This window comes from Liolophura sinensis, chromosome 13 (genome assembly GCF_032854445.1).
Source record: "Liolophura sinensis isolate JHLJ2023 chromosome 13, CUHK_Ljap_v2, whole genome shotgun sequence".
Lineage (NCBI taxonomy): Eukaryota > Metazoa > Mollusca > Polyplacophora > Chitonida > Chitonidae > Liolophura > Liolophura sinensis.
In genome coordinates this window covers 3,568,144-3,585,584 of record NC_088307.1, presented here as the reverse complement: position 1 = coordinate 3,585,584, position 17,441 = coordinate 3,568,144, and the positions used below count along the sequence as shown (strand labels likewise).

General features: G+C 38.7%; 2 protein-coding genes across 2 annotated transcripts; both read right to left on the bottom strand.

The window, feature by feature from the left end:
- Positions 1-521: 521 nt before the first annotated feature.
- LOC135480605 (uncharacterized) lies at positions 522-7,919 on the bottom strand. Its single transcript, XM_064760485.1, has 8 exons — positions 7,582-7,919; positions 6,764-6,867; positions 5,011-5,056; positions 4,182-4,333; positions 3,261-3,396; positions 1,669-1,793; positions 650-1,031; positions 522-608 (listed from the first exon to the last, which is right to left on the bottom strand). Exons 1-7 carry the CDS (start codon positions 7,889-7,891, stop codon positions 684-686), a joined length of 1,221 nt encoding a protein of 406 aa, XP_064616555.1. The 5' UTR covers positions 7,892-7,919; the 3' UTR covers positions 522-608; positions 650-683.
- Positions 7,920-8,581: 662 nt separating this feature from the next.
- Positions 8,582-17,206, bottom strand: LOC135480428 (uncharacterized). Its single transcript, XM_064760258.1, has 8 exons — positions 16,949-17,206; positions 15,915-16,184; positions 14,162-15,341; positions 12,489-12,543; positions 11,329-11,461; positions 10,814-10,975; positions 8,950-9,054; positions 8,582-8,785 (listed from the first exon to the last, which is right to left on the bottom strand). Exons 1-8 carry the CDS (start codon positions 17,045-17,047, stop codon positions 8,582-8,584), a joined length of 2,208 nt encoding a protein of 735 aa, XP_064616328.1. The 5' UTR covers positions 17,048-17,206.
- Between the last annotated feature and the right edge of the window lie 235 nt (positions 17,207-17,441).

Genomic DNA, 17,441 nt, shown 5'->3' with positions numbered 1-17,441 from the left:
AGGAACAATGGAGCTGTATTAAATGAAATATCCTTCAAGCAGACAAAAATAAGATATCTGTATATTAAAGGGAATAAAATTACATGTGTTTCTATTTTTTGTTTGTATACATTTTGTTCTTCATGCTTGCTGGTTGGGGGGAGTACAATTTCTTTGTTGGTTTCGCGCCAATAAAAGAACGCTAGAATTATCTTGGAATGTCTTCAATCACCATCAGGCTTGGAACTTGATCCATGAAGTGGCTTTAGTTTCGCTGTATCCCATGAATCTAGACTAAGAATTGATCATCTCTACTTCTATTAAGACAATAATCAGTTAAAATTCTCTGCTGGTTTTTGTATCCATAGAGGATTGCTAGAATTTGAAATTTGTTTTAGTATTTGGTATTAGTTTTGCTGTATTGGGACTGAGAATTTTTAATCTCTAGTTCTATGAAGACAATAATTAGTCAGTCTTGGTTAGTTCTGAATATCCCTGCTTGGTATAAAACTACAGAAGTCACACCAAATTGTATATGATATGATAAAACTGTATCTATTGTGCCTCTAGGGTCTTACAGGGTACCATGTCTCCATGACACAATGGTTAAACACTGACATATCCATGGCCTCACTATAAATGGGCAGACACCCAAACTAAAATTCATGGCCTCACTATAAATGGGCAGACACCCAAACTAAAATTCAGATACCACGGTTTATCTCAAGGATTTCCTCCATCTGTCTCTCAAGGTTTGACTTTTCTGTCATTTCCTCCTTCACATAGCGCTTCAGTACATCAAGCATGCTCATCTCCAGGTTCTGACAGATGTAAAAGTACGCTCGCCAATCCCCAGGTGAGCTGGATGTTCTACACTGCATCTTCACTCCTTTGTAAATGTTGAGGGTTTGCAGCATTACCAAGTACACATGGTCACAGGCCTGCAGAGGGAGGACGCTCATCACATGGCACATCTGGCAGAAGATCTGAGCCAGTAGATATGTGCGAGAGTTCACACTGTCCTCCAGCTTTGGATCAACCAAACAAATTTCCTGAAAAGCAGAATTAAGTAAAATCTGTAATAATACTCTGAATTACAGTGTCTGCTCGCTCGCACGTCAGTTTTACACGGAGAAGTATGTTATACTGTACAAACATGCCATGTGAACTGCACGCGTTAGACCACCAGTACTGTCAAAATTGGGAAAAAAATCAAACTTTGATCAAATACAATAAAAATGTAAAATTTTGGAAACTTCCCACATTTTTGGTATGGCACACATATGTTTTATATTACACTGTGATAAGTAGCAAATAGAAAATTTCAGAACATCATGCAGGACCACTGTGTGATCTATAAGATCACTACATGGGTAGCCCAGGGGGTAATTTCACTAAGTAATTTCAGATTTTAGCCTAACCCAAATTAAAGTCTGCAAATTATTGTCCAAACTGATAAAATTTTGATCACTGATTCATTGCTGTTGTCATACAATATTAGCCAAGTTTCAGTAAAAGGCATCAAATATTTTGCACAAAAATTTAGCGCAAAATAGCATTGTGAAACACACTCCTCGAACAGCTACATGTACTAAGATGAACATGTAGGAGTAGACTGTGAAAGACACCAGTTACATTGTCAGCCAGGAAATGGGCACTGTTTTACAAACCCAGTATCTTCACACTTACCCTGATGACTGTAGCCAATCCCTGTGCTACAAACACCCAGGCAGTATCTGTCAAGGTTTTTGATTGGTTCCACACCATACAAGCATCAGTCAATAGTTGTGCAACACCTAATGGGACTTTAATATCTGTAAATTGAAGAGATGATAATTTGTACTAAACCTTGTTATGCTGGATCTGGCTTCACAACTGACGCTAGATACATTTTAATCGTTACTCATAGGTTAGCTATAAGTTTAAAGGGCTCTTGAGTGAGTGAGTGAGTGCTCAGGGCTTAATGTTGTACTTAACAAGTTGTTCACAAACAGTCATCACCTGTAGTCATTCCCAGTGTACTTTACCTGTCCGGTTAACACAAGGACTGGAAGTTATGTAGGTAAATGGGTGGGTGAGGAGAATCAACCTGCTGGAGGTCAGTAGATGTTCACAGACAGTCATCACCTGTAGTCATTCCCAGAGTACTTTACCTGTCAGGTTAACACAAGGACTGGAGGTTATGTAGGTAGATGGGTGTGTGAGGCGGATCAACCTGCTGGAGGTCAGTAGATGTTCACAGACAGTCATCACCTGTAGTCATTCCCAGAGTACTTTACCTGTCAGGTTAACACAAGGACTGGAGGTTACGTAGGTAGATGGGTGCGTGAGGCGGATCAACCTGCTGGAGGTCAGTAGATGTTCACAAACACTCATCACCTGTAGCCATTCCCAGTGTACTTACCTGTCAGGTTAACACAATGGCTGGAGGTTATGTAGGTAGATGGGTGGGTGAGCAGGGTCAACCTGCTAGAGGTCAGTAGATGTTCACAAACAATCATCACCTGTAGCCATTCACAGTGTACTTACCTGTCAGGTTAACACAAGAACTGGAGGTTATGTAAGTAGATGGGTGGGTGAGGAGGGTCAACCTGCTAGAGGTCAGTAGATGTTCACAAACAATCATCACCTGTAGTCATTCCCAGTGTACTTACCCGTCAGGTTAACACAAGGGCTGGAGGTTATGTAGGTAGATGGGTGGGTGAGGAGGGTCAACCTGCTAGAGGTCAGTAGATGTTCACAAACAGTCAACACCCGTAGGCATTCCCAGTGTACTTACCTGTCAGGTTAACACAAGGACTGGAGGTTGTGTAGGTAGAGGTGTGGGTGAGGGGAATCTCACCTGCTGGAGGTCAGTAGATGTTCACAAACAGTCAACACCTGTAGGCATTCCCAGTGTACTTAATTGTCAGGTTAACACAAGGACTGGAGGTTGTGTAGGTAGAGGTGTGGGTGAGGAGAATCTCACCTGCTGGAGGTCAGTAGATGTTCACAAACAGTCATCACCTGTAGTCATTCCCAGTGTACTTACCTGTCAGGTTAACACAAGGACTGGAGGTTGTGTAGGTAGATGGGTGGGTGAGGATGGTCAACCTGCTGGAGGTCAGTAGATGTTCACAAACAGTCATCACCTGTAGTCATTCCCAGTGTACTTACCTGTCAGGTTAACACAAGGACTGGAGGTTATGTAGGTAGATGGGTGGGTGAGGAGGGTCAACCTGCTGGAGGTCAGTAGATGTTCACAAACAGTCAACACCTGTAAGCATTCCCAGTGTACTTACCTGTCAGGTTAACACAAGGACTGGAGGTTGTGTAGGTAGAGGTGTGGGTGAGGAGAATCAACCTGCTGGAGGTGAGTAGATGTTCACAAACTGTCATCACATGTAGCCATTCGCTGTGCAACAAGTCTGGTAATACCTGAAGAGACAAGTAATTATTAAAGCCAGCCCAGTCCAGTTCAGTTCACTGATTTATCCTTTCTAGTGGAATCAAATACAGTGTGCTTTACTTTGCAAGCCCTTTTAAGTGCATGTGAGGCAAATACCAGAAAGAGGCCAATGAGGATAAAGCTTCTCTTGCGGCATACAACTAGTACATTAGTAACACACTTGTATTTATTGATTTCACTGAAATTTTACGTCATACTGAAGAATATCTCACCTATATGACAGCAACCAGCATTATAGTGGGAGGAAACTGGGCTGAGAAACCCACGATCAGCCGCAGGTTGCTGGCAGAGGAAGCCAGTAAGAGCTGGACCCAGTGACCACATTGGTGGGATGCTCTGGGGTCATTGTGCCGTGCTGGCAAGCTACCCCCTCGGCCACGGATACCCCTCAGAACACTTTTGGCAGACTTCTAGATTAGTTTTGGTCTATATGTAAACATTCTCAAGCAAATGTTCTATTTTAACAGAAAACATTTCCTCATTGAATTGAGAAGGAATTCACTTAACTTTCAGTAGCAGACAGGGTAAAGGCCAACTACTAGCCTGCCACTTGTTTGACAGTGATGCATCACTGAAAAACATACCGCTTGTCACCACAGGCTGCATTGCCACTGACAACGTTAATCTGTTTGGTATTGTTATATGAAAACAAGATGTCTGAAAGTATAATGTGAACAATTAACAGCAACAAAAGGGTTTTATGTTATGTCTATTCAGGCAGATTTATTTAAAATAGCAAGTGTTACAGATTTACCTGAGCTAAGGATGCCACAATCTCGTTCCAGTCAAACGTGAAGTGTCTCGCATTCTGTGATATGGCATGCAGGGAGAACTGGAGACAGCCATCGTCAATAGCAGAGAACTCAAATGCTGATCTGTACTGGTTATCTCCTTTTGTCTCTGCAACTAGAACATCAGCAGATTTTTCTACATACATGTAGGACTAACGTTTTTCTTAAATTATTTCAAAATTTTCAATATTACTTCACATTATATACCTATCAGAAGAAAAAATGGACTACAACTAGATATACTAAAAAAAGTATCTATTAGTGAACTCTGGATGGGCACCAAAAAGGGAACACAAAGCGAACAAGAAGGCACATGACTGGCAAGCAGGTACAGCAATGAACCACAACATACCCCAATTCTTCAACCTTTTCACATTTGAAAGAGCAACTTTCAGTGCAATATATGCACATTTTCAATTTTAACAACTTGCGAATAGAAGAAGAAGAATTACAGTATGTGTTTTAAGTAGATATTCTTGCAGTGTGAGGCTGATTTATTACTTTACATGTATCTATTTGGAGATTGCCCCACTCCAGAATATTTCACTTATAAAACAACAGCCATGGAGGCCGCTTTTTCATTTTGAAGGGATGATTTAAATAAGGCTTATGGACACTAGGGCAATGCTACAGCCATATCATGACAATTATGCACTTTGATAATGTAATAATCAACAATGAAATATGAACACCTAAAGTTAAGAAGACCTCATCTGACACTATCAAACTCTATATCTGCATTCCTGTCAGTTTCTCCTCAGAAGAACTGTACACAGCAAACAGAACACTCACCTGTGCCCTCTATCTGCTCCCCTACCCACAACTGAGTCGCTATCACCTGAAACAGAAACAGTCCAAAGTTTGTCTTAATAATTCATTCATTTATTACTTAATGCTGTACAGAATATTACTTCCCTCATAAAAAATCCTACTCATGACATTTATTTTTATTTGATTGAAATTTTAAGCCATAGTGAAGAATATTTCACTTATACGACTGTGGCCAGCGTTATGATAAGAGGAAAATGGGCAGAGTTCAGGGGAAACCCACAATCATCTGCAGACTGCTGGCAGACCATTCCACGCACAGCCAGACAGGAAGCCAGCATGAGCTGGACTTGAAATCACAGCTTCCTCATTGGTGGGAGGCTCCTGGATCATTGCACAGTTAATGAAAGATCTTCACTTTAAAACAAATCAGGTAAATCGTGTAGCACAACAGATGTTTGTCACCATAAACACCTAGGCCCAGTTGTTCAAAACTGTTTCAGGGTTTAATACCAGATCTAACTTTACACAACCCAAGCAAAGTGTGTAACACAACAGATGTTTGTCACCATGAACACCTAGGCCCCAGTTGTTCAAAACTGTTTCAGGGTTTAATACCAGATCTAACTTTACACAACCCAAGCAAAGTGTGTAACACAACAGATGTTTGTCACCATAAACACCTAGGCCCAGTTGTTCAAAACTGTTTCAGTGTTTAATACCAGATCTAACTTTACACAACCCAAGCAAAGTGTGTAACACAACAGATGTTTGTCACCATAAACACCTAGGTCCAGTTGTTCAAAACTGTTTCAGTGTTTAATACCAGATCTAACTTTACACAACCCAAGCAAAGTGTGTAACACAACAGATGTTTGTCACCATGAACACCTAGGTCCAGTTGTTCAAAACTGTTTCAGGGTTTAATACCAGATCTAACTTTACACAACCCAAGCAAAGTGTGTAACACAACAGATGTTTGTCACCATAAACACCTAGGCCCAGTTGTTCAAAACTGTTTCAGGGTTTAATACCAGATCTAACTTTACACAACCCAAGCAAAGTGTGTAACACAACAGATGTTTGTCACCATAAACACCTAGGCCCAGTTGTTCAAAACTGTTTCAGGGTTTAATACCAGATCTAACTTTACACAGCCCAAGCAAAGTGTGTAACACAACAGATGTTTGTCACCATAAACACCTAGGCCCAGTTGTTCAAAACTGTTTCAGGGTTTAATACCAGATCTAACTTTACACAACCCAAGCAAAGTGTGTAACACAACAGATGTTTGTCACCATAAACACCTAGGCCCCAGTTGTTCAAAACTGTTTCAGGGCTTAATACCAGATCTAACTTTACACAACCCAAGCAAAGTGTGTAACAGTGTATTAAATGTGAACTAAATCTGCCGCTTTTATACTCTGACTTTGTACAACTCTATTGGCTGCTGATTTTGGCTAGAATTTTAAATATAAAATAGGACCTAATACCAGTATTAGCTATAATACACCTTCAAACACCTGGGCCCTGTAAAACACAAGAGCTGTTTGTAAACACAACACACCTGTAACACAAGAGGTGTTTGTAAACACAAAATACCTGCAACACAAGTGGTGTTTGTAAACACAACATACCTGCAACACAACAAGTGTTTGTGAACACAACATACCTGCAACACAACAGGTGTTTGTAAACACAACATACCTGCAACACAACAGGTGTTTGTAAACACATCATACATGTAACACAAGGGGTGTTTGTAAACACAACATACCTGTAAACATTGGTCATCATCCATTCCAAGCACCGTCCTCAACCTTAAAACCACAGGTAAGTCAAAGTTGGACAGGTGATGTTTGAACCATACCAATGCAGGATCTGGGAAAGAGAAAGAGGAAAGTTTCACTGTCAATAAGAGTTTTGTAATTTACAGTAACTGATGTGCACAAAGGGCATGACAATAAACACCTGAGCCCAAGACACGCAGACCTCTTGAAGAAATCACCCTTAACATTTATTATAACCTAGCTTTCAATGACAATGGATGCCAACAATCAGGGCATGACAATTAAGATGACATTTCAAGAACAAAGTGCAACAGTGGCTGTGTTTTTAGTTATTTATTTATTTATTTATTTATTTGACTGGTGTTTCACACTGTACTCAAAAATATTTCACTTATACAATGGCAGCCAGCTTTAGGGTGGGAGGAAACCGGCAACAGTGTTCTTAACCCCTCTTGAAATTATTTTCACATCCACAGGCATCTGAAATGAAATAGTGAAGGTACAAAACATGATGCCCCACCCAGTTATGTTATATTGAGATTGGACGTACCAATACCTGAACAGTTGTCTCTTATAAGCCACAACATCACATAGTTTCTACATGGATAACAACTTCTCATTTTTTTCTTTGTTATTCAAACGCAAACTGTGTGATGTTTTCTCTTATCATCTAAACATCTCTAAAAGAATTTAAAACCCACAAGCAAGGAAGTACAAAGATTGAACATAATAATTATGTTATGTTATCTGTAAAGTATTAATAAATTATGACAAATTGTCAATCTTCTCGAGCGAGACTACAAACCTTTAGCAGTCAGAGGATCATCCAAGGGCAGGTAACCCATGGCCGTTATGATGTCCTGCTTCATACAATCCTTTCTACACTCACGGTCCCAAAAATGTTCACACTCTTGTAACATCTCACAGAGGCACAACAAAATGACGAAGGGATGAGAAATATTTTCACAACACCTCTGCTGACCCAGACAGTTAAACATTTTCAGAGCCAGCTTTGCTGTGATTGGTTGTTTCCGTGTGATCATATTCTCACGATTAAGGTAAGGTACAGCAACCAGTAAGAGGAATTCTTCTGCATCCAGAATGGAGGATTCCATAAACCTAACCTTAGACACGGAGGAATTTTCAAATGTCTGGAAAGAAAAAAGACAGCAACTGGCCTTGATAAACTTACATTTAGTATACAGTACTCCTTAAAAACATACAATTTATGGTGGACAAGTGACGAAAATTTCATATTAACGTATTCAAGGTTAAAATATGTATCGCGATGTTAAACCGAGGAAGGGGTGATCTTCAAATATATGTGAATAATTAACATAGAACTCAATAAATCAACCACAGCAAAGTGATAAAATTCAAGATAAACTCATGCCATTAAATCTGAATAAGATAACACCAGTAAAAAGTACAGGGAAGACGCTCAAAGTTTCAGTAGTTAATTATAACCAGACAAACTGCTATAAAATGTGTGTAGACTCAAGAGTCCATGAATCTTCCTATCTTCCCTAATTCTTCAATAACCTCTGTGGATAGTATTCTGAAACATTCTAAGACAACTATGGAGTGTACAGAAATAATTTGAAGTTGGATTTTTAGTGACACCATGAAATCATTTTTAGCATCATTTTCATAACAATTGTATGCATAAATTCCACTGAAAAAAGTGATCTAGAGGTCAATAAGGTTAAAGATTTACAGTACGCCTTTGTGGGAGTCCCACAAGTGCAGAAAATCCTTGCAGAGCATGCATGACCGTCAGGTTTAGAGTGTGTATTTGTCTGACATCAGACTTTAAACAGTACTTCAATTTCTTTGTTTAGTATTAGCCCTACCTGTACGGCTAGAGTGAGAAATTCCATCAAGTTTTCTTCTCCTGGTGAGCTCAGAGAATTGGTGGCTAAGAATCTAGAGACAGCTCTGCACAGAAGAGTGTTTCCAGAATCCTCCTGTAACCTGCACTGACAGACTGATGGAAATGCCTGCAAAATCTGCGAATCAAAATTTGAATAGAATAAAATGGAATAAGAATTTGTTTGTCACTGCCAATTTTACAAAAAGGTCTTTTACTTACAAATGTACAGGTACACAAAACCCCTGAACTAGTGCACATTTGTATACCGACACCACAGACAGACACTGACAGTTGACTGACCTTGGCAATGACCTTGGGCTGGTGTTTGTTTCGCACAGCAACGGTGACAGCTTTGTGAAGCGTGGCTTCAGCATTCTGATAGACCAGACTAAGTACATCAATCACCTGGGAATAAGAACCAAAATGAACAACCATCAGGGAAAGGAATAGCGCAGTAATATTGACAAACAACAGCATCAACCTATGATGTATACATGTAGGTAAAACAAATCAATATGAACCGGCTGATTGTGGAGAAAGGATTTCCTGGTTTAAACCCTATAGCTGCTATAAGCTTGAAAGAAATGTACCCTACCTAAAATTCAGCTTTGGCATAGTGTATTCCTCACACCAGCCAATCAGCCAAAACAATTCTGTACTGCTTAAACACATACTGAGAAAAGAACATTACATTTACAATTTTGTATAGTTGCATATTGTATTACACCAAATTGTAATACAAATAATTTCTCGCAAACAGCCTCGTATAGACAGATCTGTTGCCCAACGAGTAATAATTGAATGAATGAATGCTTGAGGTTTGACAACTTTTCAGTCATATGACGATGAGGTGTCATTATGTGTGTGCACATATACTGTGCCGTCTGGTGGCAAAACGCATCCATGCTGCCAGAGTGCCGCCACCACTGAAGAATCATGCCGGAGACACCAGACATGACATCGCACCCAGTCACAATACATTGACACCAGGCCAACCAGTGCCTGAGCGCCAAACAAAGGTGGCAACAAGTCCCATTTTTGAAGTCTTTGGTATGACCTGACCCGGGTTTGATCCCGACTTCATGGTGGACGCTCTAACCATTAGGTCACTGCAGTTATCAAAAAAGTCATAAATGCTGTGTACTAAAGTACTGTGAAGTACTTAATTTTTCACGGATTTCGCGGTCAATAATTTACCGTGAAAAATTATTCTGGCGAAAAAAAATATCCAATATTGAATCATATACTACAGGTAGGCCTAGTAGTAATAATGAAGTGAAATCTTTGCCAGGGTGACCAAAGTTGCACTAAGAAAGCCTGACAGGTCAGCTAAAATTTTTAAGAGCAGGGAAGGGAAATTATGGTTTAAATATATACAAACTTTGGTGTGGGTATACAACAAAGCGGTAGTTTATTTGTCTTTAGTTTGATCAATCTTAGCTATGCCCGTAAAGTGAAAGAAAAGTAAATACCAGCATGTGCTGGATTCTGATGAATGTCGCTCTGATACACGCGATCCCATTGGCTCTGTCTCTCCTGTGGTCCAATGAGTGAGCTTCTGACAAACTATGAAGTGTGTACAACAACACAATGGCTGTTTGACCACTACGGCAATGTTAGGACAATTAAAACTGAAAACAATGTAAAACTTATCGCACTGCTTGATAAAGAATGAGTGATTGGCGCTGATAATACTGAATTCATATGTTTTGTATTGAACTGCTCAAAAGGTGACATGTCACTTTGCAGGGTGTTTAATACTGCTCATCAATGATTTGAAAAGAAGTGACACCTGCGGCCACTGAAGTATCATGCCCACGACACCAGAAACAATATCCCACCCAGTCACATTACACTTTAAATACGCAGAAATTCATTCCCGTGAACATATTTTTGGAGAAAATCCGCAAAAATAAATTCCAGTGAATATTAAGTGCTTTACAGTACTACTTAATACATGCACTAGAGAAAGGTGCATGCTATCATCCGTCATCACCTAATTTATGTACCTGTTTGACCGAAGAGTGGCAGAAACCTGACAGAACACTGGAAAACACCACCCTTTTTGCCACGTACCTGACAGACCTTCTGACTCAAAGCTGCAGTTTAACCTGCTGGAGCCACATGTAGCTGGGACTAACATGATCATGCAAGTATGACTGACCTCTGAGTGACCGCCATCCACCAGCCGGTTAAACACAGCAGTCAATGACCCTCTGAAGTATTCGTCTGACTCTGAGATGACAGTGTAGCCCCCCCTGTACCACGAAGACAACAGGTGGTCCTGTATAAGGATAGGGAGAGAGGAACAGGAAGCCAGCAACACCTGTAACATGAAAACACCTGTAACATGACACCTGTAACATGAACACACCTGTAACATGAACACACCTGGAACATGAACACACCTGTAACATGAAAAGACAGGTAACAGGAGAAATCCACGACCATCTGCAGATGCAACACGTATAACATAACAGCACCTGCAGCAAATCAACACCTGCAACATAAAAACACCTGCAGCAAATCAACACCTGTAACATATCACCTGCAGCAAATCAACACCTGTAACATAACACCTGCAGCAAATCACTAACAAATCACTGGACATTAATTAGTGTCCATTTGATTACAAGAGGTCCAGGTATTAAAGTCAAAGGTAAAATGATGTGAACTCACACTCCAGAGTTGCCGAACTACTTCTTGTGGGGTAGTTGTTTGCTTCTGCAGCCTCCGCACCAGTTTGAACAGACTAATCACTCTGGCTTCTGTACTCAGTATGTTAATATTGTCCTCCAGCACATTCAACACCCTGCCAACCACAAGATTAGCACCATGAACAACTGAACCACTAAGATAACCTATTTACAGGTACATGATAATTGATAGTCTAACACAAGCCAAGCCAGAAAATATAGATCAGTACAAAAGTTTTTTTTTTTCTGGATCAAGAAAAAGATCAGGGTTTTAACGCAATTAACACTGTGAGTAAAATAAAAATATAACTGGTGTTGTGGTTGACTTATTGTAGGAATTAAACCGGATTAAAACAGGACATAGCCACTCACTGAACTGCTACATTCATATTTCCTTGCAACAACAACATTACAGTCTTGCCACTACTCAGGATGTAAATGGGTTGGATATAAAACTCTCACTTTGACAACAGCTGGATACTACCAAAACTTTCATCTAAATCCCAATAAAAACACTGGTGGGTCAGCCTGCTTACAGTCAAGTAACATATTTTTAATGATGGCCTCGGATGGCTGTGATCTTCAGGGTTAAAAATCAGATCAGTTTCTTTAAACACCAACAAATTTCTGCTTAATTTCAGTACCAGCATATGAGGAAACCCACGACCATCCGCAGATTGCTTATGTATGGCCATAGCTAGATTTTAGTCTGTATCTACCCTAAATGACCTAAAATTTCGTCCACGACCAAGTTGCTCATTTTTCCAGATTCTGAGAGTTCTTTTGATTTTAGACAGGTGCTTCGAAAGATGTTTGAAATGTAGGATGATATCATACTGCGAAAATGTAAATTTTAGCACCAGAAGTAATATCTCGTGACATTTATTTGCCTCCCAAAATGCTTTCAGTGGTCAAATTTTTAGGCCATTTAGAGTAATCTTGTATTCAGTTTACAATTTTCAATATACATCTGGGGGCGGATCAGCTGTGTGGAGGACGGCACTTTAGTGGAATAAGCTGATAAGTCAGACCGCCATCAGTATGTGCTGTACACCTCAACTCTCCAGAACACCTCAAGTGGAAATACCAGTAAAATTTAACCAAAAAATTGCCATATTTCATCCACCAGAGTTTGTAGCAAACCTTTCTATGTTTGACAGAAGCAAAGTATCTTTTTCTAGTAGCACGTCCAGGCATTCTGTGAACAGAAAAACACAACCTTTCATTGGACCTCTTGAAGTCTCAGTCAGTTATAAAGCTATGACGGGTATGAAAATGAAAGTTCATTCGACTTTAAATAAACCTTCCACAAGGATCCAATAAATAGGGTTTGTTAAAATTTAAAGCAGTGAAATACCACATTTCATCTGAAGTTTACCAGTTTTTAAGAAGTTTTTCTTTAACTTTGACCGATTCATCCAAATTATAGGACCACTTATAAAGATTACTTAAGTTAAGTGTTGTCATTAAAAAATTCTAAAATTTTCACTTAGCTTCTTATCAGAAAAAACTTAAGTGTTGCCATCAAAAATATTATGTTAAGGCCTTTAGTGCTTTTGAACGTGAATTTTCACTTAGTTTCTTATCAAAAAAAATTAGGTTTTGCCATCAAAAATTTCATGTTAAGGCCTTTAGTGCTTTTGAAAGGGAATTTTACTTAGTTTCTTATCAAAAAAAAATTATGTATTGCCATCAAAAATATCATGTTAAGGCCTTTAGTGCTTTTGAAAGTGAATTTTATTTAGTTTCTTATCAGAAAAAAATTATGTATTACCATCAAAAATTTCATGTTAAGGCCTTTAGTGCTTTTGAAAGGGAATTTTCACTTAGTTTCTTATCAAAAAAAAATTATGTATTGCCATCAAAAATATCATGTTAAGGCCTTTAGTGCTTTTGAAAGGGAATTTTCACTTAGTTTCTTATCAAAAAAAAATTATGTATTGCCATCAAAAATATCATGTTAAGGCCTTTAGTGCTTTTGAAAGTGAATTGTATTTAGTTTCTTATCAGAAAAAAATTATGTATTACCATCAAAAATTTCATGTTAAGGCCTTTAGTGCTTTTGAAAGTGAATTGTATTTAGTTTCTTATCAGAAAAAAAATATGTATTACCATCAAAAATTTCATGTTAAGGCCTTCAGTGCTTTTGAAAGGGAATTTTCACTTAGTTTCTTATCAGAAAAAAGTTAGGTATTGCGATCAAAAAGATCATTTTCAGACCTTTAGTGCTTTTGAAAGTGATTTTTTGCACACCAACCCTTAGGTCACTAACATATATACAATAAATAAAGAAACATGAAACTTTTCTTGTTTAAGCGACTTTGGCAGAATTTCAGCCATGTACCGGCATGGTAACATGGGCCTTACAGACATATCATTTCGTCTCCTAATCTGCGGAGTTTACTCCACACACAGTCCGCCACGGACCATGAGAAATACTTTAAGCAAAGCAAAACACCAAAGAAATAGCTATATATTTCTTCGAAGTACATGTATACATACAGGCTTGAATTGTTATTCTAACTGTACTAATACATGTAGCTAGCACCATCTGTAACAAAATCCTTAGTTGGTAGTAACCAAATCCTATCATGAAAAATAGGGTAGAAAAGGGATTTTTTCCTAGCTTATAAAAAAGATGGGCATTTTAAAGAAATTAAAACTGAGCGAAACAAGAAAAACAGAAATATCACTGAAATCCCAATAAAAAAGTAAAGTCTGCATGGCTCTTTTTAGAATGGTCAGTTAGATTACCTCCAACAGACATATTTTTAATGATGGCCTTGTTTATTTGGATTTTTATTCAATAAAGTTACCTTCCCATCGTGATGATTTTTCATGTATTCTCGTCAGTATGTCACTCAAAGGCAAGCTACTAACATCGTCTGTTGATTTCCTCATTTTCACTTGTGATAATTTGTCCAGAAAACCCTGAGATTCATTGATCAATGGTTGCAAAAGAGTGTGAAGACGCTGGTAAACGTTTGCTGAAATGCTTCCACGAGCTCTCCTAGATCCCATTGCAAAAGGCATTTCCAAATGAACCTGCTGTATGTTCTCATTGGCCACAAATGTATCTGTTGTCGTGGTGATTTGGCTGTCCCCACCAAAGGTTCTCACATTTTTTATGGCAGAAGTATCACCACTTTTCCACAGTTCTTCCAACAAAATGAAGAGAGACTGCAGATTGATATCCATGGTAACCAGTGTGACATCACATTCAGAGCTATCATCGCCTTCCCAGAATCCCACTGATTTACTCAAGGCTTCCATCCACTGGCTGTAACCAAGGACTTCTTCCAAGAGCACTCTCCACTGATTGGTTGGAAAATAGCTGCTGGGTTTCAGATTGAGAAATTCTGCGCCTTCAGATTGGTTACTCTTACTTTGATAACTGCTCAAAATCTGATAACCAGCTTCTAAGGTTTGAAAATTTCCTGACTTCAGTTTGGCCAGCAAATCATGAAAAGAACGTGAACTGGAATTAATATTTTCTTCATTTCCGAATCTATTTCTTTTCACAAAGACTTTTGTCCACTTTTGTGATATTTCCATAAGTTGCCTTTGGTCCGGCTGTAGAAAAGTTCCACCCAGAGCAATAATGGAGCACATCAAATCAAAACCTCTTGAGAGAGATGCTCTTGTCAGAGTGCCTAACGTATTCAAAATGGTGTCTGAGCAGAGAAGCTTTTTGGTATAAAACAGAAAATTCTGCAAAAATGAAGAATGTCTTTCTGACAAATTTGCATCATCAGGCTCAGGTTTGATGGAAGGAACTTTTCCCATAAACAAGTACACACCAGAAATCTTTCTGGATCGAGCAGTGTCTTTGGTGGAGTCTGTTGGAGGGTCTAGTCTCCACACCAAATACACCTCAACCATTGCCAAGAGAAGCTCACTATTTTCATGGCTATCCACAGCGATACAATGACAACAGAAGGATAAAGTGTCCTCCAAAAACAGGAGACACACATCTTCTTTCATGAACAGCAAGCACTGAAACATAACATGAAAAAATGTTCAGAATGCAAGATTTCAGTATCATTTACAAAAGAGCAAACACATTTTCTTACACTGGAGGAGAGATGATTCAAAATTCAAAACCTTTCAAAAAATAGCATCATTTATGTGCATGGATGGCTATTTCTGTCAGAGCTGTTTTATGTCTTTTATTTTTGTCTTTTCCATTCTTTCCTTTACTGTCCAACTTTCAACAGCTGCAATTTTTCGAACACACTTCCATATTCCTTACACTTCTGGACCCAGGGACACTCTCTTTTGACTTTTTTCCACGCTCAGCTTTCAAGCTACTGTATTCCACCTGAAGTGTAGCCTATATTAAGTCACACATGTTGCTTGATTCTCATTGATTCACACATCTTACACATGTACATGTCATAGGGCCACTTGAGACTTTTTAGTGAAGATTGATGAATTCCTTATTAGAGAAAAATATTCTTATTTGATGATGAAGAAGGCTAAGACAGATATAATCTTGTGTGTATAATCAGCAAGATGTCTATCTGTAATAACATTTTGTGATAGATCAACTGACTGCTGAAAACCAACCTCAACCAGATGTCCTCTCCATTGGAACACTTTAACAAGTTCAAAATAAACCTCTTCAGGGAATGGAGGTAAAATTGTCAACACATGGGTCAGACATCCCCAGTCAGCCTCATCACTCAGGCTGTGTTTGCGCAGAAATGACCTCAGGGTACAGCTGAACATAATGGCATGGAGTTTGTAATCCCATAATTTTCTCTGGTTGTCTGAGCTGTCAGATTCCAAACCGTTCAGGATTTCTTCCACAGCTATCTTCCATATGTCAATCTGTTTCTGTAAAGGTCAAAACAACAGAATTCACCTCAGATACATGTAGTTCTATTCACTGTATAAATATCTAGCTCCTATTGTGAGCAAAATCCAACTAATAAGCGTGGGAAAGTCTTTCATGAAAGTATAACACAAACAAAGTCACAAGTTTAAATGTCTTCTGTCCCTCAGAAATTAACATAGGGAGAGAAAAAAGAAAAGAAAAACTGAATTTCATCAGAAGCCCTATATAATTTTTAGAATAAGCTTAGGTTATACCAAACAATAAAAGGCATATTGTTTAATGATGGCCTAACTTCAACAAAAGCTGAACAATAATATTTATTTATTTATTGACGGGTGTTTTTTGCCATACTCAAGAATATTTCACTTATATGACTGCAGCCAACATTACGAGAGGAAACTGGGCAGAGCCTAGAGGAAACCCACAACCATCCGCAGGTTGCTGGAGGCTCAACAATGATAAGAGAAGATACATGTACAGTAACATTTGATAATATGTAATCTACATTGTATATGGGGCTATATGGAAACGACCATCCACAGGTTGCTGTCAGACCTTTTCACGTTTGAGAATATGTTAGGGATAGAATATGGGGCTTTGAACCACAACTTTATTTAGTATTTATATTTATTCATTTCATCGGTGTTTTACATTGTTCTCAAGAATAAACCTCATCTACATATACACTGTATACATACAGATAAATATGTACCACTGTATTACATTCAACATGTTCAAACAAAACATCAGTAGTATATGTCACCTGAATAGGCGTGTCTTGTTGACAAGCTAGTTGACCAGCAGATACAAGCACTGCCACTTCTGGGCAGAACTCCATGACATCTCCATTCCAGGCACCCATTTTGCATTGTACACTGCTCAATACTTCCTAAGTCTCTCACTGACCATGCACAGGTCTCTGGCCTGCCAGTAAGAACATGTTACAGACATGACAGAAAGTAAAAACATCTCTGTCCCTGCACGCAAAAATGTTTCCTGGAGCACAAATAAAAAGACAAAGACTTGCATCAAACTTATGTGCAATAGTTATGTGTCATCCGTGATTACCCTAATTTTTCAAGCTTTTCTACCACTTCTGTAACCAACATTCTGAAACATTCTGAGAGAGATATGGTGAGGAGAAAAAACAATTTGCACAGTTTCATGAAGCTTGCATCTTTAGTGACACAAAACAAATTATTTTTAATAATAACTGTATGCATAAATACCACACAAAAAAGTATTTTAATGGTTGA

What these genes read in the sequence shown, in the direction of transcription:
- LOC135480605 (XM_064760485.1), bottom strand. Translation starts at nt 7,891, where the DNA reads ATGGAATCCTCCATTCTGGATGCAGAAGAATTCCTCTTACTGGTTGCT. An exon ending in GGAGCAGATAGAGGGCACAG is followed by an intron (nt 4,334 to 5,010) that starts GTGAGTGTTCTG and finishes CTGATGTTCTAG; the next exon opens with TTGCAGAGACAAAAGGAGAT. An exon ending in GATTGGCTACAGTCATCAGG is followed by an intron (nt 1,032 to 1,668) that starts GTAAGTGTGAAG and finishes TCTGCTTTTCAG; the next exon opens with GAAATTTGTTTGGTTGATCC.
- LOC135480428 (XM_064760258.1), bottom strand. Translation starts at nt 17,047, where the DNA reads ATGGGTGCCTGGAATGGAGATGTCATGGAGTTCTGCCCAGAAGTGGCA. An exon ending in CTTCTGTCAAACATAGAAAG is followed by an intron (nt 11,462 to 12,488) that starts GTTTGCTACAAA and finishes TGTGGTTGGCAG; the next exon opens with GGTGTTGAATGTGCTGGAGG. An exon ending in TGGATGGCGGTCACTCAGAG is followed by an intron (nt 9,055 to 10,813) that starts GTCAGTCATACT and finishes TCTTATTCCCAG; the next exon opens with GTGATTGATGTACTTAGTCT.